At 36.4% G+C, this 24214-nt stretch overlaps 1 protein-coding gene across 2 annotated transcripts in view; it reads right to left on the minus strand.

Annotated features, from left to right (window-relative positions):
- Window positions 1-24214, minus strand: part of ATG10 (autophagy related 10) — a 191576-nt gene that overhangs the window by 35211 nt on the left and 132151 nt on the right. For both annotated transcript variants that reach the window (XR_013814722.1, XM_079793234.1), the window contains exon 5: window positions 14288-14385. Coding sequence is in view for 1 of the 2 variants with exons in the window: in XM_079793234.1 (XP_079649360.1) it covers window positions 14288-14385 (98 nt within the window). In the remaining variant the exon portion in view is untranslated. The remainder of the gene's footprint in view (window positions 1-14287; window positions 14386-24214) is intronic.

Consider the following 24214-nt stretch of genomic DNA (forward strand, 5'->3'; position numbering starts at 1 on the left):
ACGAATCTCAAGGAGAACACATATAAAGGCTTAAACACATAGATATGTAACAGCAAAGAAACAAAAAGTTAATCCTGAATGTGGCCAGAGAAAAAAGAAACTACCTTCAATGAAGCCACAATTAGACTGATAGATAGCTGGACAGTACCATACATGTCTGTTGAATAAATTAAATCTATTATTAAGAACCTTCCCATGAAGGAAACTCCAAGCCCAGATAGCTTCACTAATAAATTCTTGCAACATCTAAAAAAGAAATAACATCATCATTACATAAACTCTTCCACAGAATAGAAAAAGAAGATTCCTTCCCACCTATTTTATGAAGGTAACATATCCTTGGTTTAAACTGAGAAGGATGTTATAAGAAAGAAAAATTACAGGCCAAATTCTCTTAGGATACTAAGCAAAAAATTAGCAAACTAAATCAAGCAATATATTAAGAGAAGTGTATTAAAACCAAGTTGGATTTTGTCCCGGGAATATAAGGTTGACTTAACATTTGAAAATCCATCAATGTAATTTACTATATTAAAAAAGTAAGAGAGAAAAATCATTTGATCATATCAAAAGATGCAGATAAAGCATGATTTAAAAAATCAACATCTCAAAAACTCTGAGTAAAAACTAGGAGAAAACTTCCCAAATCAGATAAAGAAAACCTACAATAAAACCTAATGCAGCCGAAACCGGTTTGGCTCAGTGGATAGAGCGTCGGTCTGCGGACTGAAAGGTCGCAGGTTCGATTCCGGTCAAGGCATGTACATTGGTTGCGGGCACATCCCCGGTGGAGGGTGTGCAGGAGGCAGCTGGTTGATGTATCTCTCTCATCAATGTTTCTAGCTCTCTATCCCTCTCCCTTTCTCTCTGTGAAAAATCAATAAAATAAAAAAAACAACCTAATGCAAACCTCACACTTATACATTCAAAGTTTTCCCTCTGAAAATGGGAATGAGATGCCAATATCACCACTTCTATGCAACAATGTCCTGGATGACATAGACAAAGCAAGAAGCCAAAAAATCAACAAAAAATATGCCAGACCTTTAAGTAGAATACTATAAAACAATATTAAAGGAAAAAATTTAAACTAATGAAAGGATATACCATATTCATAGACTGAAAGAGTCAATACTGTAAAAATTCCCACTCTCTCCAAACTGATCTCTAGATATAATTTAATATCAAAGTCCCAGAATGATTTTGTGGAAATTTAAAAGCTACTTATAAAATTTAGATGAAAATTAAAAGAGTAAAATAATAGCTAAGAAAAAGAAGAATGAAATTAGGCAACTTTCTCTACTGGCTATCACCTACAGTAATAAAGATAGTGTGGTACTGACATAAAGACAGGCTACTAAATGGGACAGAGAATCCAGAAATGAACCTCTACATGTGTGGAAATTAATATTCAGCAAAGATAACAGAGCAGTGGACCCTCCATGCCTCCTCCCTGTCCTGACCTATTTCTCTAGTCTGCTCTTCCATCCCTCATGGAAGAAAGTCAATTCTCCATTCTTTCTAAAGCTCTGAAATCCCTCTCTGTCAGCAGATGAATTTGCTTCCAATTTCACAGAAAATATAGAAATCATAAAATACCCTTTTCTTGACAAACTAAAAATACATCTGAATCCATAACCATATCTTGTTCTCTATAACTTCTGTTCAAAGGAAAAAAGCCATCTCTTGTTCCTCCATCAGCCCCACCTTTTCTGAGACTTTGCTCTTCCAATTCTCTTCCTCCTCTATTTTCTCTCCCTATTGGCTCTTTCCTATCCATTTTTTAAAAAATAGTTAAGCTCTTTCCATCTTAAAAACAAACAAATCAATGAAAAGTAAAATCATCTTTCTCTTTCACTTCCCTCTCCAAGAATAATCCTATCTTCCTCTCCCAATTCATGAAAGAAATATTAATTCTGTCTACTTCCTCATGTCCCCACGCAGGCATCAAACCACAACAGTCCGTTTACTCATCACACGTACACAAATGACTTGTTGTTGCCAAACCCAAAGCCTTTTCAGGCTTTTCTTACATAGCTTTTCTAAACACTGGACATGCTCACAGTACATGGCTGCGGGTGGCTCCTGGAGTTTCCTCCTAAACTTCTGGCCACCCTTTCTAGTGCCTGTCCCAGGCAGTCTTCTGTTCATCTCTTAAAGGATGGTATATTTCAGAATTCTCTATCAGTCCATTTTTCTCTTTTCATTTTACATATGTCTGGGTGACCTCACCTATTTCCATGGCTTCAGTTGCTATTTATTGCTGATAACTTCCAAATCCACATTTCTATTCCTGACACGTATGACATGAAGTTCAGAGACATAACACTTGGATGTGTTGCATGCTCTCTAAACAGGATCTTGACAAGGCTGCCATTCCATCCCTCCTCTGTGAATGGCATCGTCCATCACCCAATTTCCACAACACTGTCAATGCTGCCTCCCAAAATATAGTTCCTCTTTACCTCTAGTATCATCATTTATTTATAGACACCTCCACTCCCATCTAGACCGTCTTCTTGCTCTTAACTGGTCTCCTGCCTCCAGTCCTGCTCCCTTCGAATCTTCTCCATAGGAAGGTCAGATTGTTTAAACTTTTGTCTTCTCATTAAATTACAAGATTCTTGAGAATGGGTATCATGTCTGTCTTGATAACCGATCAATTACTATAGTGACTGGTACATTGTAAAATTAAAGAAATATTTTTGGTAGAGATAAATTGGCAACATATGTATCATTGTAAGAGCTGAATGTGCACATATACTTGAAAATATATAGGGCACATCTTGCTCCTTAACGGAAGTTAAAGGTAAATTATCATATTAACCATTAAGTAATACTTCCACCGATAAAATTAGATTGTTAGGTCTTTAGAAAAGCTAACATGAAAAGTCATGCAAAATAGCAATTAAAGTTCCAAGCAAGTCCCCAAATTCCAAGAAACTATTCTAGTACTGTTCCTTTCTAGGAATTTTGTTTTCCAGTTAAAATACAATAGCTGCCTGTCATTTGCATGTTGCAAAATGAGAGCAATAACCTCTTAGACCATGGATTCAGGTTGTAAAATCTCTGCTTTTCGGATTGAATATAAAGTTAAGCCAAAACTACATAAAACATATAGAAAATGTGAGGAATTTGGGAGTCAGGGAAGGCCTGGGCCTGGGGAAGGTTGATTCAGGGGATTCAGCTAGTAATGCAGGGCATTTCCCTTGGGGGTTTCATTAAATTCACCCGCCCAATTCTAGATTTTATTCGTAGACATTCTGACTAAGTAATATGAGCCCACATAAAGGTGAACAGAAGAAACCAGATTTGCATTTAATAAACAAAATGGAAAGCTAGGCTGAGGATGCTAGGAAAAGGATCAGGAGTTTTCACCAGATTCTCAAAGGGGTCCATGGCTCCAAATGGATCAGACCCAGTTTAATATAGTATCATTCATATGATACCATCATAAGAATAAGATTGACATTATGGGAAAAGCTAAAACATGGTGCTTAAGCATGTGAGCTCTTAAGTACAGCTGAGTTCCAATTCTGCTTCTATAACTTAGTAGATGTTTGACCTTTAGCATGTTACCTAATTTCTTTGTTCCTCAGTATCCCCATCTCTAAAATGTGGAAAGTAGCATCAACCTAATCAGAAGATTAAGTGAAACAATATGTATAAAGTATTTAGCAGAATAACTGGTACTTGGAAAATGTTACCTATTGTTACTGGAATAATCTTTAGACAAGATCAGTTCTAATCTTAAAAGGTTATATAATAGAGTTACAGTCAAGCCCCACACTTCTAAATTTATTTCCAATTTCATAGAGCTTTTAGAAGTAAGAACTTGATTTCCTCTGACAGCAAACAGAAAGACAAGCACTCATCTTTATGATGATGACCTGGTTCTACTTAAAGAATACATTAATCTATTGGCCAACTACTGCCAGGAGGAACAGCTCAGGCACAACTGTGCCCAAACCAAACTTGTCAGTTCTAAAATACATTCTTCAGGCTGAAGTGGATAATATTTTGAAAGTGTTCAAAATGCCAACTCTTTAATTATTTGGAGGGGAGTGTATTTATAGTTACTTCTTCCTGGCAGGCCCACTCTGATACAATTTCACTCTATCAAATATTCTGCACAAGTCATGCTATCTTGGGTGAGGTGGATGACTGATAACTCCAGCTCACAAAAACCTTGCAACCCAAGATCCTACTTTCCAATGCTTAAAGGAGCAGGACTTACGAGTATCCATGGATTTAGTTCAATCATTTGTAAGGAAGCTTACAAAGAGAAGCCTCGGCCCTGCTGGCAGGAACTCCAGCAGCTGCCTCTGGACAGCAGAAATGATATTCAGTCTTGGCAAGAATGGAAATCAGACCCTTAATTCTGACCTTATGTCAACTTCCCCAGTGTCTAAAATGTATGTGCCAATCAACAGCAAGGACAACCTACATTTCAGCTATTCATCAGTAACTTCCATGTTAAACTGTTTGATACATGGCTCCAATTAGAAGCCTGGTTGCCATCAAATTGTAACATATTAAGAACAATTATGACTAGTGCCAGCGAGCACATAGGGTTCAAATGGGTTCTCTAATATACTGCTGTAGAAGTACGCCTTTTCTCAGATTGACATAGGTATATCTAACAAAATCTTGAAAGTGAATACTCACTGACTCACCAATTCTACTTCTAAGAATTTATTCCAAAGAAATAATCTGACAACTGCATAAATTATATGTGTAAGAATGTTCACGTATGAACTGTTTATAATACAAATAATTGGAAAAGAACTCAATGCTCACAACATTTAATTGGTTAAGACAATTTTGGCATGGCCTTAGAATGGAATTCTATGCAGTCATTAAAAGGAAAATTTAGACATATTTAAGTATTGGCACAAAAAGTTATCTGAGATGTAAATTTTAAAAACCAGGTACATAGTATGATCTAATTTTTGTTGTGTACATTTATATCTAACATATGCATATATCTGAATATATGTATTATATATGTATATATAGTTATATAAATACATATTTAATTATAGAAAGTTATGCACTGAAATGTTAACTTTTTTAAAAATATTTTTTTATTGATTTCAGAGAGGAAGGGAGAGGGAAAGAGAGAGAAACATCAATGATGAGAGAGAATCACTGATTGGCTGCCTCCTGCATGCCCCTCCACTGGGGACCGAGCCCACAACCCAGGCACATGCCCCTGACTGGAATAGAACCTGGGACCCTTTAGTCCACAGGCCGATGCTCTATCCACTGACCCAAACCAGCTAGGGCAACAGTGGTAACTTTCAATGCTTCAGATTATGAGTAGCTTTTATTTATTTATGCCAGTCTGTATTTTATTAAAAATTATCATTATGTATTACTTTTTTAATCATAAAAATAAGTTAATAAAAGATTTTAAGCCCAGATAGCACTTTTATTTGAGGATAGTACAAGATATGCACTGAGGTTCAACACATTCAAAATCATAAAAAATCTCTAAGCTGTTTCTTTTGATCTTGTATCAATACAGGAATAGGCAAACTTAAGTGCCTTTAGAAGACAGGCAGACAAAATAACTAAATGAAATAGAAAGGATATGCGGCAATAGGGAGGGGAAGTGACTACAATTAACTACAGAGCACATATCTAGTCTAAAGGCATCCAAAGTCAAAAACAATTCCCAAGCACTCAAAATACATCTACAGGCCCAGTGTGATTAGTAATTTGCTATTTAGGATCTTTTCAGTATAAACATATGCACACAGTGAGTTACTATAACTCTCTCACATGAGGACAATTAAACATCCCTCCCTCTGCATCTCCTAGAGTTAATTTAAGTGGTCTCTAAAAGGAGATATTTTTTCATATTTATAAATTATCTTTCTAAACTGTAATATAAGAAAAAAGTTTTGCCTCCTTCTATAACAGAATGAAAGCAATTAATTTAATTAGCTTTCCCTTTCTCTTATTTGCTCTCGAAAGCTCAGGACCTTCCTTAGCCTCAGTTTACTGTTACAACTGTCTTTTCCCCTCCACCATTTAGTTCTTACTCACTTGCTTTGATGGTTATAGTAAATGTATTACAGTATAGTATAGCATAGCATAGAATAGTATACTGTAGGTATATATACCACTTGAGATATTTTTGAAATTCAGATTGGGCAGAGGAAAGTAGAAATAAATTAATATACTAAAAATAACATTAGCATATAATAAAATAATTGTAGTTACTTGCACACATATTTTATATACTTTGGTATTATCTCTATTTATTGGCCAAATTTTAAACTATATAATATAGACTCCAAATGTATTAAGGGGAATTTAGCAGCTGACATGGAAACAAAGTAGGAAAACAACAGGTGAAAAGAGAAGGTGAAGGGGGGAGGAAGTGGGATGAAAAAATGATGCAATAATTGCATTGTAGAATATGTATGTGCAGCAACTGTTGTGCCAAAATAGAATAAAAATAGCATCTTTCTTCAAAAGCTTTTACCTGCTCAAGGAACTCAAAACCTATCTGGGTAAGTGAGTCTAAAGTCTGTCTCCCACTGCCTCCCGCTCCCCCGAGCTGCTACACCTGCCTCTAGCTGCTGCTTTACTGCCCACCCACCAAAACCTGGAAATGAGAGTATAAATATTCCTCAAACTTGAAGTTTGGAACTAAGATGTTTATTAAAAATTAAAAATTGATGGTAGGTAATTATCAAAATGGAATGTGCTAAGATGACTAATATCAAAATTAATTATTAAATATTTTAAATGGTATTTTATTTTTACATTTATAAGCTGTTCCTTTTTTTAGGAATAGAAATTCCAAGGATCAATGAAATGCTGGGAAATTCTTTAAAGAAAGCTTTTGTATAAATTCAAGGCATGTGTATAACTTTGATGGCAAAAAACTAAGCAAATATTCTGCTCAACCATATATACATATAACAGAAGATTAACCAGCCTTTCATTTTTATTGACTCCTGAAATAAACTTCAATTTAAAGAAGTAAAACCCAAACACACCAGTATAATCTGGTTAGTTATAAGAAATGCATTTCTTGTTTACTATGAATCTTGAATTCTCATTAAAATGGAGTAAAACAAAACATCTTAGAAATTAATTTAATAAGACAAGGGTCTTAAATAATAAATCACCCTCCTGTTTATTTAGATTAATTTGAACACTTAATTTGTGGTTAGTGGTCAGAAAACTTTAGAAAGCGAAAGCTGGATAAGAAAGTAATATTATACCAAAGCCTAAATAGCATTTAGTATAAAGTTAAGACTTTCCAAAAACATTCTAGGGTATAAAGCCAAAACATTTTTGAGAAAAATTAATTAGAGATAATGAGAAAGAAGCTTCATATATTTCTTAATGCAAGGAAAGTCTGAAGAACAAACAAAATTTATAAAAATGTGAAATAAGAAAAGCACAATGGAGTGTAAAAGACAGAAGACCTTTCTGAATTGATTTTTAAAAAAATGAAAATGGAAAGTGAAGTACCTTGATGATGTAAGGTAGCCTCAGTATCAGCATTTAATAAATATTAAAAGTCACAATGCATGTGCAGACTGACAATCTAAAAATAATTACTACGCAAAACAGAGAAAAATAGCACTGCCAGTATTATCCTAAGATACCAAAGGAAGTGAGATACAACAACGAAACCATATTTCATTCTCTTAAGACAGAAGTGTGGAGGAATCCCTGAGTGCTATTAAAACATGGGAAGGTTTATACAAAAGTCTGTAAGATGATACACATTTACTGTGTATACATAGTACATATTTATACATGGGATACATAGATACATTTATATTTATAAACCTCCCCATGAAGTGATTTATTAATGTCCAGAATGAATACCTAGAAACTCAGAATCAACAAACTAGCAGCAAATTACAGAGAAAACAATCACGTGAGGTCTGCAATCCCGTTTAAATAAAGCCCCACCAGGAAAGGGCCAGCAATGGTACTGGCAGTGATTCTGAGCAGCAGCAGCAATCCACAAAGCGTCTTAATTTTCTCGTCATTTAAGAATTAAGCCACTTCCAGTTCACACAGCTCCTACCAGGTGCACTAAATTGATGTCATTATGAGCCATCAGGAAATACCCACCGAGACCTATACCAACACCTTGAAGTTTTGTTAAACAGCTGTGTGTTTTAATTGATTTGTATTATTTAAAATATGAACAGTTAAAAGTCAGTTATCGGATGTTGTATAAAAGAGATGCCAAAAGACTCCAGGGAGACCGAGTTCAGAAGAAAGCCAATCACTGGAACTTCACTTGAGCACTGAAGATTATTACCAGAGGAAGCACAATTAAATCATCAGGTTATCAGCCATCATTATAAATCACCAGGCAACATATCAAGCTTCATTATTTAAGCATCCTTAACCAGTGACTGCCTGTATCAGTGAGAGTCAAAAGCAATCTACTCACCTAAGGTACCTAAAGAGTTCTGCTTTTTGTGGTGTTCTGATTTTTCACCCTGAGAGATTTATCATGGAAATATAATGAAGACTCACTGAAAGTGATTTATTATCCTATTTTCTAAGTTTTAGACATCATACATTCTACAAAAGGGAGTCAGTAGTATTTGGTATATGCAAACTGTGTACTACATAGGCTCCTTCTATTCCACTCGCCACAAATATTTAACCCCGTTCTCTCAAGGTACTTGTATGGGATCATACGACAAAAAATAATCAATGAGTTCCTTTCCACTTTATCCACCTGATGCCATTCACTTACTTGTATTTAGACAACCTTCCCTGGGTATGAGGAATACGAAAACAGTGTTTCTCAATTTAAAGTGCACAGTTCAGGTATTAAAAAGAATATATTTGAAAGGAGATATGACACATGTTTAATTTTATATACGATCCTCTTTTCTTAGTCTTCCCACCAACTCTCTGTAGATGCTACCATTATCTTTAATGAAAAAATAAGAGTCTCCATCATTTGTCCAAAGCTGGGCAGCTTGTAATTGGTGGTCTCAGTCTAATCCACTCTGCCTGGCTCCAGCACCTCGATGAAGGCTCTTAGAGGAAGCAAGTCTCCTGGAAAATGGCTGACCCCCAAGTCTGGGCAGGAATGTGCAACAAACTATCACACCAAAAAGCAAGAAGCCAGCAAAGCTACCTGGCTTGTATCGAAATAGCTCAGGAGTCAAGTTAAAGAGCCTTTCACTGGCCAAAGAGAAGGTAAATCAAGAATCAATAAAGATAACCATTACAATGAATTGAAATGCATAAAACATGTACATCCATGAACTCATAAAGTTATATTTAAAAAGTTCTTGGTCACCTTTGGAGGATGCTAGAGAATCAACTATTATCTTGAGAGCTAGAATATAAAGAGAAAGAATCAAGTATTTATCCTGCCTTTTGTACACAAAGCCTACATCAGGTAACTAAGCCATTATAGAAGTAGTCCAGATAATAAATAATGAATGATAGAATCAGAACATCACCACTCTGCAACCCTGATGACTTAATGAATCTAGGTAATAATAATCAATTGCTGCTAACATCACAAAGAAAAAGCAATAACTGGGCTTTATGTGCCTCCTGATAGAAGTATCCAGAACTTAGGAAATATTCTTGCCCCAAAAGCCAAACCTGAACCTGGTCAAGCCTCAAGATCTAACTATAGTTTATAGAAAATATAGGGAGAAACATTAAACACCACCGAGAGATACAATTAGAAAAAAAAATCCAGTCTGCAAATACTCTAGGACAAACAATCATGTTTCTCAACAAAAAAAATTAAGAAAAAAAAGAGGGAGAAAAGAGAATCTTAGATTCAAAATGTCTTATGAGATGTTAATCATTTTAATGTGTAAAGCTTATTTGGATTCTCATCAAAGAAAGTGTAAAAAGAAATAAAACATTTAGGAAAATATAAACACCAATTGCTATTTAAAAATTTTAAATTTTAGCTGTGATAACAGAATTTTGGTTATATTTTTAAGCTTCCTTACCTTTTTTTAAAGAATTAAACTTTTTATGTTGAGATAATAGTAGATTCACAAGCAGTTGTAAGAAATGATACAAATAAATCCCTCATAGCTTTTACCCAGTTTTCCCAATGGTGACATCTTGCAAAACTATAGTACAATATCACAGCCAAGATAATGACATTGATTCAGTCAGATACAGAACACTTCCCTCATGTTGCCTTTGCTAGTCATACCCACTTCCCTCCCACCCTGGCAACCACAAATCTGTTCTCCAATCTATAGTTCTGTCATTTCAAAAATGTTAGATAAACGGAATCAAACACTATGCAACCTTTGGGATTAGCTCTTTACACTCAGCATAATTACCTAGACATTCATCTAGGTTGCTGAGTATATCAATAGTTGGTTCCTTTGTGTTTTTTGTTTGTTGTTGTTGTTGTTAATCCTCACCTGAGGATATTTTCCCATTGATTTTTAGAGAGAGTGGAAAGGAGAGAGAGGGAGAGACAGAGAGAAAGAAACATCAATGTGAGAGAGACACATCAACTGATTGGGATTGAGCAACCGAGGTACGTGCCCTTGACTGGAATCAAACCCGGGACCCTTCAGTCTGCAGGCTGACACTATCCACTGAGTCAAACTAACTAGGGCAATAGTTGGTTTCTTTGCATTGCTGAGTCATTTTCCATGGTAAGGATATATGACAGTTTGTTTAACCATCCACCCTCTCAGGGACATCTAGGTAGTTTCCATGGGCTATGTGAATAAAGCTGCTATAAACGTTTGTGTAGAGCCCTTACCTTTAAAAAATTTCCTTAAATATTTATGGGCGAGATAATATGATGTCTAAGATTTGCTTCCAAAAAAAAATTCCACATTGGATGAAATACCAAAAAAAAAAAAAGTCATCCATGAGTTTATAAGTACACTATACTATCATCTCTACCTTTGTACATGTTTATAAAAAGAGACCACTAAGAGAAAATTACTTATCTGATCACTATACACCCAAGATCACAGGAGCTCTTTCCCTAAAACACAGAGCCCACACCTCCCAGTGATCATTGTTGTCATATTCACTCTACCAATTTAGGCAGATCCAACCTGGGCATCTGTTAACTCTCTTTCAGAAGTTCTTTAAAAAAAAAAAAAAGAAGAAGTTTTTATTAGACTGCAGGGTTGAGGTAATAGGTAGTCTGTAATGTTGGACAAAAGCAGGTAAGTAATCACCATAATCAAATGTATGAGATTCATGAGTGGCTTGTCTTCAAAAGAGAGAGTTCGTGTCTGACATGAGCAGGTCCTTATCATCAAGACAAATGCTGAGAGAACAGAAGTGTGATTACCAAAGATGAAGAGCAACAAACTATAAAAGCACAATCAAGCCTGAAAATGAACTGAAATGCATTTTATATTATGCGAAGGCTGCTTTTGTTTTTAAGCCACTCTAGAGGACAGGATATTATTATCATGTTCAGTGTGCAAGCTAATGATTTTTTAGCATAATTCTGCAAAATGGAACCTACTATTTGGTGCCACCAACACAAGGTGGGGCAAAAGTAGGTCTATTGTTGTGAGTACAGGAAACACATAGTTTATTCTTGCATTATTATTTATTAATTGTTGCATTATTTTCCATATGAACAACTGTAAACCTACTTTTGCCCCACCCTGTATTAGCTCATTCTCCCCTTGGGCTGTATCATACCCTCCCCTTTATCCCACTATTTTTTCTCCACACAGGGCATTCCAAAAATGAAGACCCATCCTCTCAAAGATGTCAAGCAAAGAAGGGTACATAAATACCAACCCATTAGCTAATCTGGGACTAGAAGCCAAGACCTCCCAAGGAAATATTCATGATGACTTTCAAATGCCAAGTAGTGCAATGACAACAAATGAGTGTCTCTTGCTAGGTCTTTAGTGCCTGACAGACACCGTGATAAGCAATTCTAAAGCGTAAACAAAGTTTGTTATCCACAAGTAAATCCCAATAAGACAAATTCCAAAGGAACATCTAAATGCTATAGTTGTAATGTAGTTTGGTTACATCAAATACCCCTCCTATTAAGTGGGCCCACACTTGGTGTTAGGAATAGTAATGCTTACTGTGATTGGCTATGTAGAAAAAAAAAGTTTCACTAACAGACTATCTATATGACACTTAAATGTCTATAAATTGAAAGATATTAATCAATTCCATTAAGAATAAGTAAGGTACAGATTGGTTCATTTGGTTGGTTTAGTAACTTAGGAATTCTTTTAATGGGATGAAATCTATTCGTAACATCATATTAGGGAACTAAGCAAACGGAGTTGATTTCAAAATCTTATTCATATGACATGAGTCAGAACAGAGACGTGTGGAATTAAAACCCCACAATGACATAGACCACCAGGAATTGGGCTATAGGCTTGCAGTAAGGAGATAACTGCTGCTAGAGAGAAAAAAAGGAAAAGGCTAACAATTGGGCTGAGGGACATGATGGAAAGCATAACTGAGAAGGAGCTGAGAAAAAAGGCAGTCAAGTTAAACACATACGTATAGCTTTGGATGCTCTCTTCTTCTATCCTTTTGCCATCTTTCTTCACTCTTACAACAAAACATTTTCTGGCCCTATGGATCCTGGTATTACAGTATACAGTTTTGAATGGCTTGTGGTCAATGACAAGACATTGTTAGTTGAAACTCTTAGCACTCTTCATCTTGACATACTTGAAGGTCAATCTAAAATATTTTGCATAAAATAAAATGCTCTTGCCAAAAAATCTTTATGGCTGATTTGCTTCTATATCTTATTACCCTTTTATCATAGCAACCACCCCATACTTGTTCTACAAAACTAGGATTTCGGGGGTAGGGGCATTCTTGTGAGCTGCGAGGGTTTCAGAGAAAAGAACACGGGAAAGAACAAGAGAAGGGACTATATACAGACAGAACAAAAACAACAGGGACAGTATTAAACCTGGGAAGAATTCCAGGAACAAACTGCACAAGATGGGTTCAGAAAAATGAATGGCTGGGTTTGGCAGGAGCTGAGACTGTGTGGAGGGAAGGAGAAGATAAGCTTGAAAGGGCAGGTCAGTGCCAGGGAGTGGCAGTCCCTGCAGGCCAGCGGAGGCATTTAGCCCACATGCCATAGGCCCTTGGGAATCTACTGCAGGTCTTCCCGTGGGGAAGAGAAAAGAGGCCGGCCGTGCTTAAGAAGATGTGACTAACGGTACAGGGTAGGGGGAAAGGAGCAGAAGACCAGGGGTGGGAAGCTTTACTAATTGTTTCAGGCGAGGCTAAAGGGCTTGATCTAGGAGGGTCAAAGTGGGAAGAGAAAGGAAAAAATTAATTTGAGGGGCAGTGTGAAAGATACATATACTTAAATCTAGTTTTGTCCTCAATTAAAACCTAAAAAAATGGTCATTTGTAATCATTGTCAAATGCTACTTATAAAATGCTAAGGATTCTTATGTTGATTGGGAGGTAAACTGTCATTATTATGATCAAACACATAAGAGGGCATAAAAATGTTAATGGTTGATAAAGTCATTTTTAAAGGAAGCTTTGATTAAGCTTAACAGAGCCTTGGAAAAATAAGATTTTGATATAAGAAAAATTATATTTAAGGAGACTATGATTGGATGCAAGGTGATGAGTATTTTTAAATTTCTAAAATAATTAACTGCTGATTTTAGCAAGGTAGCTATAATGACATAAATGATTGACATCTATTTTCTCTACTTTTGCAAATTTACTTTTTATATGTACTTTTGCAGATCTATTTTCTCTGTTTTTTTAGACCACTATTGCAAAGCTATTATTAATCAAAAGTTAATTTTTGCAAATACTCCTTTGAGTAAAACGTTGAACATCAGATGTGACACCAGCTAAATCATCTATTTTTTAGTGTATATGCCAATTCAGTTTCTATTCTCATTTACTTAATACATTTTTATTGAGCAGCTACTATATTTTAAGGACTGTGCTGGTGCTGGTGTACAATGAAGAGTAAACAGACATGATCTGTCCACATGACAGCACACCATATAGCGTGAAAGATGGACATTATTTTTTTTGAAATATCCAAATATATAATTTAAAATGTGATAAGCACTATGAAAAAATTACAGATTTTTATGAGAGTTGATAACAGGGAGGCTAAACTAAGACTGGGTCTGGGAAGGTTTGTTATTTTTAAGGAAACTGTCTTAGAATTGAAGTTTGTAAGTAGGTAGAAGAGTGAGATGGGAAAAAGAATAGGGAAGAGAGAACTAGGTAAGAAAGTGAGCAAAGGGAAAGGATCACATACAATAACATGAAAATACTCTCTAACCTGTTGGGTAATGGTGTCCCAGGGTCCCTGCTGCAGCCGCGCCTTATAGCACTCGTGGACTCCTTCCCAGATGTCCTTCAGAGATAAGGGTCTCCCATCTGCAGAAGAGCACGGGAAAGACTGGCAGTTAGTAATCCGTGTGACAGTGGTGCTTGGTGTCTATCTAAAACTATCAGAAGAATATTATGACTTTTTTAAAAATCAAAAGAGTGCTATATGAATGACTACTGTCTTCCTGAAGGAAATTTAACCATTCACGTCTTTCTCCTTTGTAATTATCTAGCAGTTAAATTATCTGCTCATTCAGTGCCTTTATGAATCTGAATCCAAATGTGTGTTAGAGAGAACTAACAGATACAAGCGTAGGCAAAGGATCAGAAAGACAGACTCCCATAGTCAGAAGGGTGCACTATGGATACCTCTGAAGTCTTAATTCTTCCTGCAGTCCTTAAAATCAGAGACCACACACATGCTTCTTTCGCTCTCTCACTGACCGAGTATCTGTAATGTTCAAATCACTCTGCTGGATACCACAGGGAATAGAGAGAAGGAAAACACACAGTTTCTCCTACTAAGGAGCCTGCCTTACTGTTGGGGAAACTATGACAAGTATATCAATAGTGTATCAGTAACGAAAATACTGGGAGGTCACTGCCAGAGGAAAACTGCAGTCCTCTGACCGTCCAGAGGAGGGGGCCGTAAGCACCCAGTGTTTGTGCAGGTGGAGAAAGGGCTGTTAGGGGTGAAGGGACCTGAGATTAGTAACCCTAACCCTAACCCTAACCCTAACCCTAACGACTTCAATTATTCACCTATATTCTTAACTATTCTTAACCACTCAAATAATGTGTTTTATGAAGACCACATGGCAGAAGATAAGTGAAATGGAAAAACAGACATCTAAGCTCAGAAAAGGAAGCAGGGAGTGAACCTAAGGACATCTAAGTACACTCTGCTAGAAAGAAGGTGGCCTAACTGCTAGAATCTAGTGCTGCTTGACCCATCCAGAGCTATCAAGTCCTTAAGACTTACAAGTGTGCTGTGTTTCTTAGACAAGTGGTCAATATCGTTTAAGGAAAAGTCATCAGTATATTAAGTCATTAGACACAAAGAAATCCTTGGTTACCAAATGCAACAAAACTTGGAGGAATACTCTACTAAAAAACAAAACTAAGCTAAAAGGCATTGTATTCAGACTTATAGGGTGTAATTGTAGATGTGGTGGTTACGAGAAAGATTTGGAGCCTGGGCGGAATTTGAATCCTGGTGTTCGCATTTATTCTCTATGTGGCTGCAAATGAGGACGGTAATTATTTTAAAATCCTGTTCTCATGAGGCTCACATCAGCGAACACACTCAGGACTATGTTAGATACCTAATAAGAGCTAAATAAATATTAGGTGCCTCCTCCCAGCTCCCATTGCACTATTCCAGTAATGCTCAAAGCTGAAAGAGTCCTTTAGAGACCATTATTTCTTAGAATTGTCCTATGTTTCTATACCGCGCACATTGTGTTTGATATAGTAATTCACTAATACCACAGGCAGAGCATTTCTCATGTTTGACCTGAAAAGTTGAACTTTTCCTCAACCTTTATTTTCAATAAATAGCAATAGAATATTTTGATACATTTTCAATAAGTATCTTCATCTTGGCATTTATCTGGCGGCAGGAGACCATTATCGTGTGATAAATAGTTTTATTCCATTGACATTTCCATGTCTGTAAAATGAACAAGATTTATTCATCCAATTAACATTTGAATGTCATGTTTAGCTACAAGTTAAAAACAAGCGGCCTTCAGTATCTGTGTTATATTGTTTTCTGAACACATTTACAGAGTAGGGCCAAACTTTGCCCTTAAGATAAGCACTACACGTCCTCAAAATATGCACATTCCACGTGTGTGTGTGTGTGTGTGTGTGTGTGTGTGCATGCATGTGTGTGTGTTGATGTTAGAAGAGGAGAATGGGATTTTAAGTAGTTCAGTGTCAAACAGCAAATGAAATAATCAAATTATAAAAAGATGACATGCTTTCAAAATAATTTTCAGATGTCAAAGTTAGAAGAAATCAAGTTGTAAGATAATAAAATGTTAGAGCTGGTATAATTACTAGTTTTATAAATAAGGCAACTAAGGTCTTCGGCCATATACATCTGCCAAAATGATGCAGCCAGTACGTGACTGCACTAGAGCTGGAGTTCAAGTCTCAGGACTCACAATTCCATGCTCTCCCTGCTACTCCATGCTGCCTCTGAAGACAGAGGCTGCATCTATCCTTTCCCACTACAGTCCCGCCATGTGCAGTTCTCAGCCTCTCAAACATTGCAAATGTTTCATCAATATTCACTGAGTAAGTGACCAATGAAAGAATGCCCTCCTTAACTTTATTTCCTCTAAGACAGACTACGGCTTTGGAGACCTAGAGAAGAATCCTGGTTTAATATCTGCTAGTCAATAATGATTTTAATTTTATTCCTGAAAATATATTTTAGTCAACAATCTAAGGATGAAGTAGGTGGTTTGGCTATTCCCACTGTCAACAACCTGCATACTCTGTGAGAAACAGTCATCCAAAATGCAATGATCAGCAGCACAGGAACTCTATGGAGAGACCCAAAACAAATGTTATATTTTCACCAGATTTGATGCTAGAACTGAGGTGATGTGCCATAAGTTTTCAAACAACACTAAATTTAGAGAAAAAAAAGATATAATACCTTCGAATACAGGAGTAAAAACTGACCTGGTCAACTTAAAATAATAATCACAAGGAGTTAATGATTTCAAAACATAAAAAATGGATGACACTCCTATATGCATGTTAATAAGAGTGCTAGTTACCAGTTGCTATAAAGAGAACAGTGTATTTTGTGAATAGATGTGACTTTGTTCTCTATTGCATTTACAGAACCATTTTAAAACACATGTATTAATGATAGTTAAATGAGTGCATATACAAGCTACCTTGACAAGAGTGTCAATCTCTCTAGTTTCTGCTGACCATTTATACTGTAGAAGATCTGGGTGATAGAGCTTTGTCTCTCTCACATACAGATATAACAAAAATGATTTAATAAAGTGCAATATGGATTCCTTTCCTGAGGCTTCATCATTTGTTTGCTTAATCATAGCTCACACCTTCATGATCAAAGACATACAAGAGTTAGTTTTGCATTCTTTTATACACCAACTAATTTTTTTTACCTAATCAGCAATATCTTCATCCATGCCATACACTACTGACACCTAAAATATATTCAAATATGATTGTGGCTAATTATTCCAAAAACAAAATGGAGCCTCCAGAAATACCAATGAAATCATTGCACTGAGTTAGTCAAACATAAAGAACCACTTTACAAAACAGAGCTTAAATATGGCAGACATTTTAAGAATGTTGTAATATTCTATCTATTCTGTCTATATACAAACCTTTAGCTTAAGTTAAAATGTGGGCATAAACAAGTACTTGCTTAAGCTCATGTAACACATCATGCCTTCATGTTCAGTTCAAAGTATCTTCAATCAGAAACTTTAAGCCCTGTTAAGAGGGTCTATTTTTTCTGTCTGGCCTCAGTCAGAGGAGACATAAGCATACTCAATCAACAACTCTCTAGTTTCAGACCCTAGATATTCGATAGCACCAATTTGAACATGTTTAGAAATCTCATTAATCACACTGAGGCTGAGAAGCTCAGTATAATCCCTCGCATTCTTGAAAAAGTGAAATAGAAGCCAAAACAATTTCAGAAGTAGTCCACAAAGTGAGCACGGTAAATTAAGGTCATTAATTTAACAATAAGCATTTACTGCATGCCTACTATGTGTCTCTATCACCTGAAATGATACTACACATTTGAGTTAAAGGAATGTTCTGTCAACAACCTAAAATGTCAATGACAAAAGAAGAAGAGACATTGGATGAAAAATGGAATAATTAAAAAGTACAATCTTTAGCAACTGCCAGTAGCATTTAATTTAACATTTTCATATAAAATCTCTCGATTGAATAATAACCTACATGTCAAGTAATCTATATATTACTCAAAATGTGCAGCTTTCTAAATTAAATTTCTCAAGGTTATTAGTTTTCATGAACCAAATAACAATGTGAAATATTTCACTAGCACTACCTAACTCCAGTACAAGCACGCTGAAGTAACCTTTATCTTATTGTGCGTGGTTTCACTAAAGCTCATAACTCCTGAAATGAAGATTACAGAAAGTATAAATTATTTAGAGTAAGTTTAAGAATAATGTTCTGAATGTGGTCACTAGAAATAAAAAGAAAAGAGTGGGTTTTTCACAATGAAATATGCCATTATTCAGTATATTGTCTCCAAGAGTGCTTGAAGAATATAAAAATTCATGTCATACTCCACAGTAAGACAGCGATGATGCTCCACCAAAGGGGAAAATTCATTTTTGCTTCAGTGAGAAAATTACATTGCGATATGAAATGAGTGTTAATTGTTCATGTGCATTCATATCAGCTACTGTGCTGGCTAATTCTGCAATTTTTATTTATCCCTACACACATTGTTTAGCATTTTGTATCTCTCTTAATCTTAGGAAATATGAATAAAAATTCCTCAAATATAGATTCTTTTTACTTATGTATGGCATCAATTAATTGACTCGTGTTCCTTAAATTTTAGTTGTTATTTGAATGACAGTGTCAAGCAGTAAGAAAAAAAAAATGGGGGCGGGCATAGAGTTTGAGCCTCAACTCCTTAGTTTTCCATGTACCCTTGAATGCATCATTGAACTTTTCTGAGAACTCAATTTTTACACCTGTGCATGGGATAATAACAGTTCCTACCTTACAAGGTTATGTGTGAGGATCAAGATACATAACTTAGCCAGCACTGTTGAAAGGTACTATGTGTCAAGCCTCATTTTATGTATTAGCTCACAATCCTCAAAACTCTATGAAGTTGGTCTTATTAATATTATCTCAAATTGGTGGCAGTTTTTAACCTCTCTTGTGGTCCTTAACATATCCTTATTGTTACAGTGAATTTCAGATGATGAAAGAAAGGAAGCAAAGTTCAATATGTCCCCCCAAGGTCACAGAGTTAGTAAGTAGCAGAGATAGGAATCAGAACCAAGGCTTTCCAGCTCCAGACCCTGCACTTTCACCATTTAATGTATGCCTCCGAACCCAAGAGCTCTTTGTAAACCATAAAGGGATACACACATGTGAGTTGTATCTTTGACTTGGTTGCTGTTGTCACTCGTTGTCTCCACCCACACTGCCTAACCTAGGAGTCTCTAGAATTCTGCCTCTCCTGGTTTTCTCACTGCGCCTGGTCTGTCCTTTCCATCACTGCATGGACAAATCCCAAATCCAGCAGCCATGGCCTCTCTTGATTACTCCAGCTCAAGGTAATCTCTGCCCTTTGAGCCTTGGTGGCGATTTATTTTAAATCCAGCTTTACTGAGATAGAATCTATAATAATAAAAGGGTAATACACTAATTAGACTGGACATCCTTCTGGACAAAGCTGGGGCTGGAGTGAACCCCAGGTCCCGGGTCCCAGGTGCCGGAAGGAAGCTGGTGCAGGCAGGAAAGGAAGGCCTACTCTTGCACGAATTTTCGTGCATCGGGCCTCTAGTGAACATATAACATTGTGGAAGTTTAAGGTATACAACATGATGATTTCATATACATACGTATTGGGAAATGATTGCCTCAATAACGTTAGTTAATACATTCATTACCTCACATAGTTACCTTTCTTTGGTGTGTGTGTAGTGAGAACTTTTTTAAAAATCTAATCTCTTAACAACTTTCATGTACATAATACAGTATTATTAACTATTCACTATGCTGTACATTACATCCCCAGAACTTACTCATCTTAGGGCTGAAAATTTATACCCTTTGACCAACATTTCTCCATTTTCCCCATCCTCCAGCCTCTGGTAAACACCAATCTACTCTCCGCTTGGTGGCAGTTTTTACCTCTCTTGTGGTCCTTATCATTTCCTTCTTGTTACAGTGAATTTCAGACCTGGCTTTTTTCCCTTGCTAGACTGAAAGTTCTGTGAGGGCATCATCCACCTCTGATTTCCTTTACTCATCCCTGCATTCCAAAGACTGCTTCATGCCTTGTGCATAAACCTTTTCCAGTGAACGGATAGATGAATAATCTAGAGTAATTAGCACCATTACTACTAATAATAAAGACTCGACAATCATGAAGAGAAATTCATTAGTTAAGTGTTTCATGATTATATTTTAAGAACTTCATATTTATACAAAAACCCATGGTATTAAGTAGATGAAAATACTATGGATATTTGATTTTCAGTATTCAAACATACTTCCAATTTGGGAGAGAAATTCCAAAATAAATGGAAGACAGAGCCCCATTCTGCACCACAAAAGCCCAACAGAGGCATTTCCTCATCTTGTAATTCTTAATGCCTTCAGTTGACTCTATGATATAACCTTCCAATAAGTCCTTTTCTGCTTATCATAGTTGGGTTCAATTTTTTGCAACCAAATATACCTAACTAATATAGTCTTAATAAATGGTTTAAAACTCTTGCCTATTAATTATCTACATTCCAAATTATCAGCCCCAACTTTTAAAATGTTAAATATTTGCTTAGTAATTTTGAGTAGAAAATAAATGTAAGATGTCTTTAAATCACATGATGAAGTTTATGAATGTTATAATCTACCAGTGGCCCAGTGCACGAATTCGTGCACATTGAAAGGAAATTAATTAGAGGAAATATTTTAATATCACTTTTTGCCCTTTCTCTATATTAGAGTGTCAACCAAATTCATGATCGACAATGACAGATGAAAACACCCAAGTGCGATTGGCGCCAGCGAGACTTTATATGTATCATGTGTGTGTGAGTCAACTTAGCCTTTTATATGTATAGAATAAACTTGCTTAATTAGACCTGCTTTCTGATTTAGCTAAACTTTTTCCAGCCCAGTGAAGCACCCCAACTTCTCTTTCAGGTAATTGTCAGCAACACAGCAATAAATATCAACACGAAGCAGATTATTATTGTAGATCACGCAGGGAGAATAAAGGGTAAAATATTTAATGGTAACTGCAGCAGTGTTTGACAATATTCTGTGCAGTGAGAAAACCTGAAGTCATTTCCAAGTTCCACCATTTCTTACTTCTTTTCAGTTGGGTCAAGTTTCTAAGCTTTCTAAATCGCCATTTTCCAGCTAATGAAAAGAAAATAGGATTCTACTGAGTCTGATTCCTATCTACGTACTCCAGGACTTCTGTGAGGATCAAATGAGATGAGGCACGGGTAAACACTTCACAGACATTTTGTTAAAGTGTAAAATGTTTGCACCTAGCTATAAAGCAAGTTGTGTTCCTGGGACGAAGAAACTGCAAAGACGCTAGTTGTCACTAGGGAGAGGAAGCTGGGCGTTGCTACGTGACGTCATTACCTGGTGCCCACAGCGACTATTTAGGGCTGGCCATGGGGACTTGGCAGTGTCAGCTGCAATTTAGTGGAGTGTCACTCCGGGGTGCTGGTGGGGCCTGTGTCCCACTTGAAAGAAGCTGAGTGTTGCTTTGTCGGCCAAGGCTGTGCTGCCATTTCTCTGTAAATGGTAAGTGTGCATCACAGCAGCTCCTGCATTGAGCGTCTGCCCCCTGGTGGTCAATGCGCATCATAGCGACCGGTCAGAAGGTGAAAAGGACACTTAGCATATTAACCTTTTATATAGATAGATTTTTATGAGAAAAATGCCCAGCAAACAGCATTAAGAGGAATAATTTTGAGACACCTGAAACTGTCCATACACTGTGTTAAGAAAACTATAATAATGTACGATGCTGTAACCTCTCATTTAAATTAAATTAAACACTTAACCTAGCAGAAGTATATACAAGACCTTCTTGAGAAATCAGAAAATGTCCCAAGAGAACATTAGGTTCACAGGACACCCCAGACATCCATTCTAAGATACCATTATACATCAGGACCACACCACAAGATACATAACACTGCATCTGCTGGTTCCAAAGCAGAAGGCATTCTACTTTCAGTCCTATTCAAAGTATCCTGAGGTTTTGATCCAGCTTGTTGGTCTGACATCCCAGCACTCAGCCCTTCGATTTCTGGTTCTATTCACACCTCCTTACTACCAGAACATGGACCTCTTATGCCTGTAGCTGCATCTTGACTACCCCTATTCCACCCTAACTCATAGAGAATGCAGTCTCCACTTTCTCAGCATAACACCTAGTACATGAACTTGAAGAACTCTATGATTTTAAAGAAGGAGAAAAGCAATAAACTAGTTTCAAGTTGTGCAGTGACTTTTTTCAGCATATTTTTAGAATAGGCTAATGAGTTTTTGTGCTATGCACACAGTAGGCAGTCATGTATGTTTTTGTTTTAAACAGGGCTGATTTTTCCAAGAGTAAGCAAAGAAATGTTTCTTCTGGGACCACAAACAGACATTAATCCAGGAAAGCTAAAGTATAGTCTCTTGCAAGTAAGGGAATAAATCATGTCCTCTTTCTGGCCTTTGGATCCATTTAAAATATATTGCTTTCTGTATGGTGTTTTTTAAAATATGTTTTTATTAATTTCAGAGAGAGGAAGGGAGAGGGAGAGAGAGGTAAAAACATAAATGAGAGAGAATCATTGATCAGTTGCTTTCTGCATGTCCCCCACTGGGGATCAAGTCTGAAACCTGGGCATGTGCCCTGACGGGGAATCCAACCATGACTTCCTAGTTCACAGGTCGACGTTCAACCACTGAGCCACACCAGCCAGGAGTATGTGGTGTTTTATACTAACATAGGTCCCTGCAGTTTTGTTTCACATTTCTCTAACACCTTTTCTTTAACACACTTTTAAATCAGGGCTTGATTTTTCAATGAGATTCTTTTCCTATCATATGTTCCAACCCAGAATCCTACTTCTACTCTAATTCCCCATAATGTTTCAAAAATTTACATGATTGAACAAATACTTTTCATTAATTTTCCTCTATTATTTGGACCTTTCAGTTTGAGTATATTTGTATTAATTAAATAATTTTTCATTATTTTTCCTAATAACTTTCACTGCTTGCTCTTCAAATTTCACTTTAGTCCCTAGAATCTCTTTTTAATCTCCCAAAATTCATGTTCCATTTCATTATAATGTCTGGCTAGATTTACTAACTATTTACATAAATATAAGTGGCATATATGAACTTTTTGAAGCAATCTCTACAATCACATAAGACTCTAAATTAAATCATTTGTCAAACCATTTTCTATTTTCCGCTCATTGTAATAATTAACTAGAATCATTTTTGCCTCAGTCTTTAAGTACCTCTCTAATCCACTTTTTTTTTACCTTGTCCAATAAGCTGCTTTAAGTCTCATTCTGTTGGCAATAATAATTTTTCCCTGAAAATGTGTTCTTTCTGGCTCATTTTCTCCAAGAGGTTATTATTTTTAAAAATTTAATACAATGCTAACAATACAGAAAGAGCCAAACTCCTTTTACTAAAACTTCATTCTCCATAATTTCTCTTCATCTTCATTTATTCCTCTGTTTTACTCAGTCATAATTTCTGCTCTAGGAAATCCCTCCTCTGGTGCCATTCACTTCTGCTCAATCTCTTTCAATCCAATCCCTTCCCATCCATGACCTCTTCCATAATTTGATCTCAAATATCTTATCAACCATTTCTCCCACAATTCATCTTAAGAAATCCCTACTGCAATCTGGCCTCTCCCAGTTCCCCAAATATGCCATGTTCCCTCCAGCCTACAGTTGGGCACTTGCCCTTCTCCCTTTTTCCAGCTTCTTTTCCCAACTTCTTCAGAAAAGCCAACCTGTTACCTTCCCTTGCAGGTTGTTGGACAGAGGTATGGATTTTATTTTTATTCTCTAACTTCCTCCAACCCCCATTATTCCTGTGTCCC

Source organism: Cnephaeus nilssonii, assembly GCF_951640355.1.
Source record: "Cnephaeus nilssonii genome assembly, chromosome: 2".
NCBI lineage: Eukaryota > Metazoa > Chordata > Mammalia > Chiroptera > Vespertilionidae > Cnephaeus > Cnephaeus nilssonii.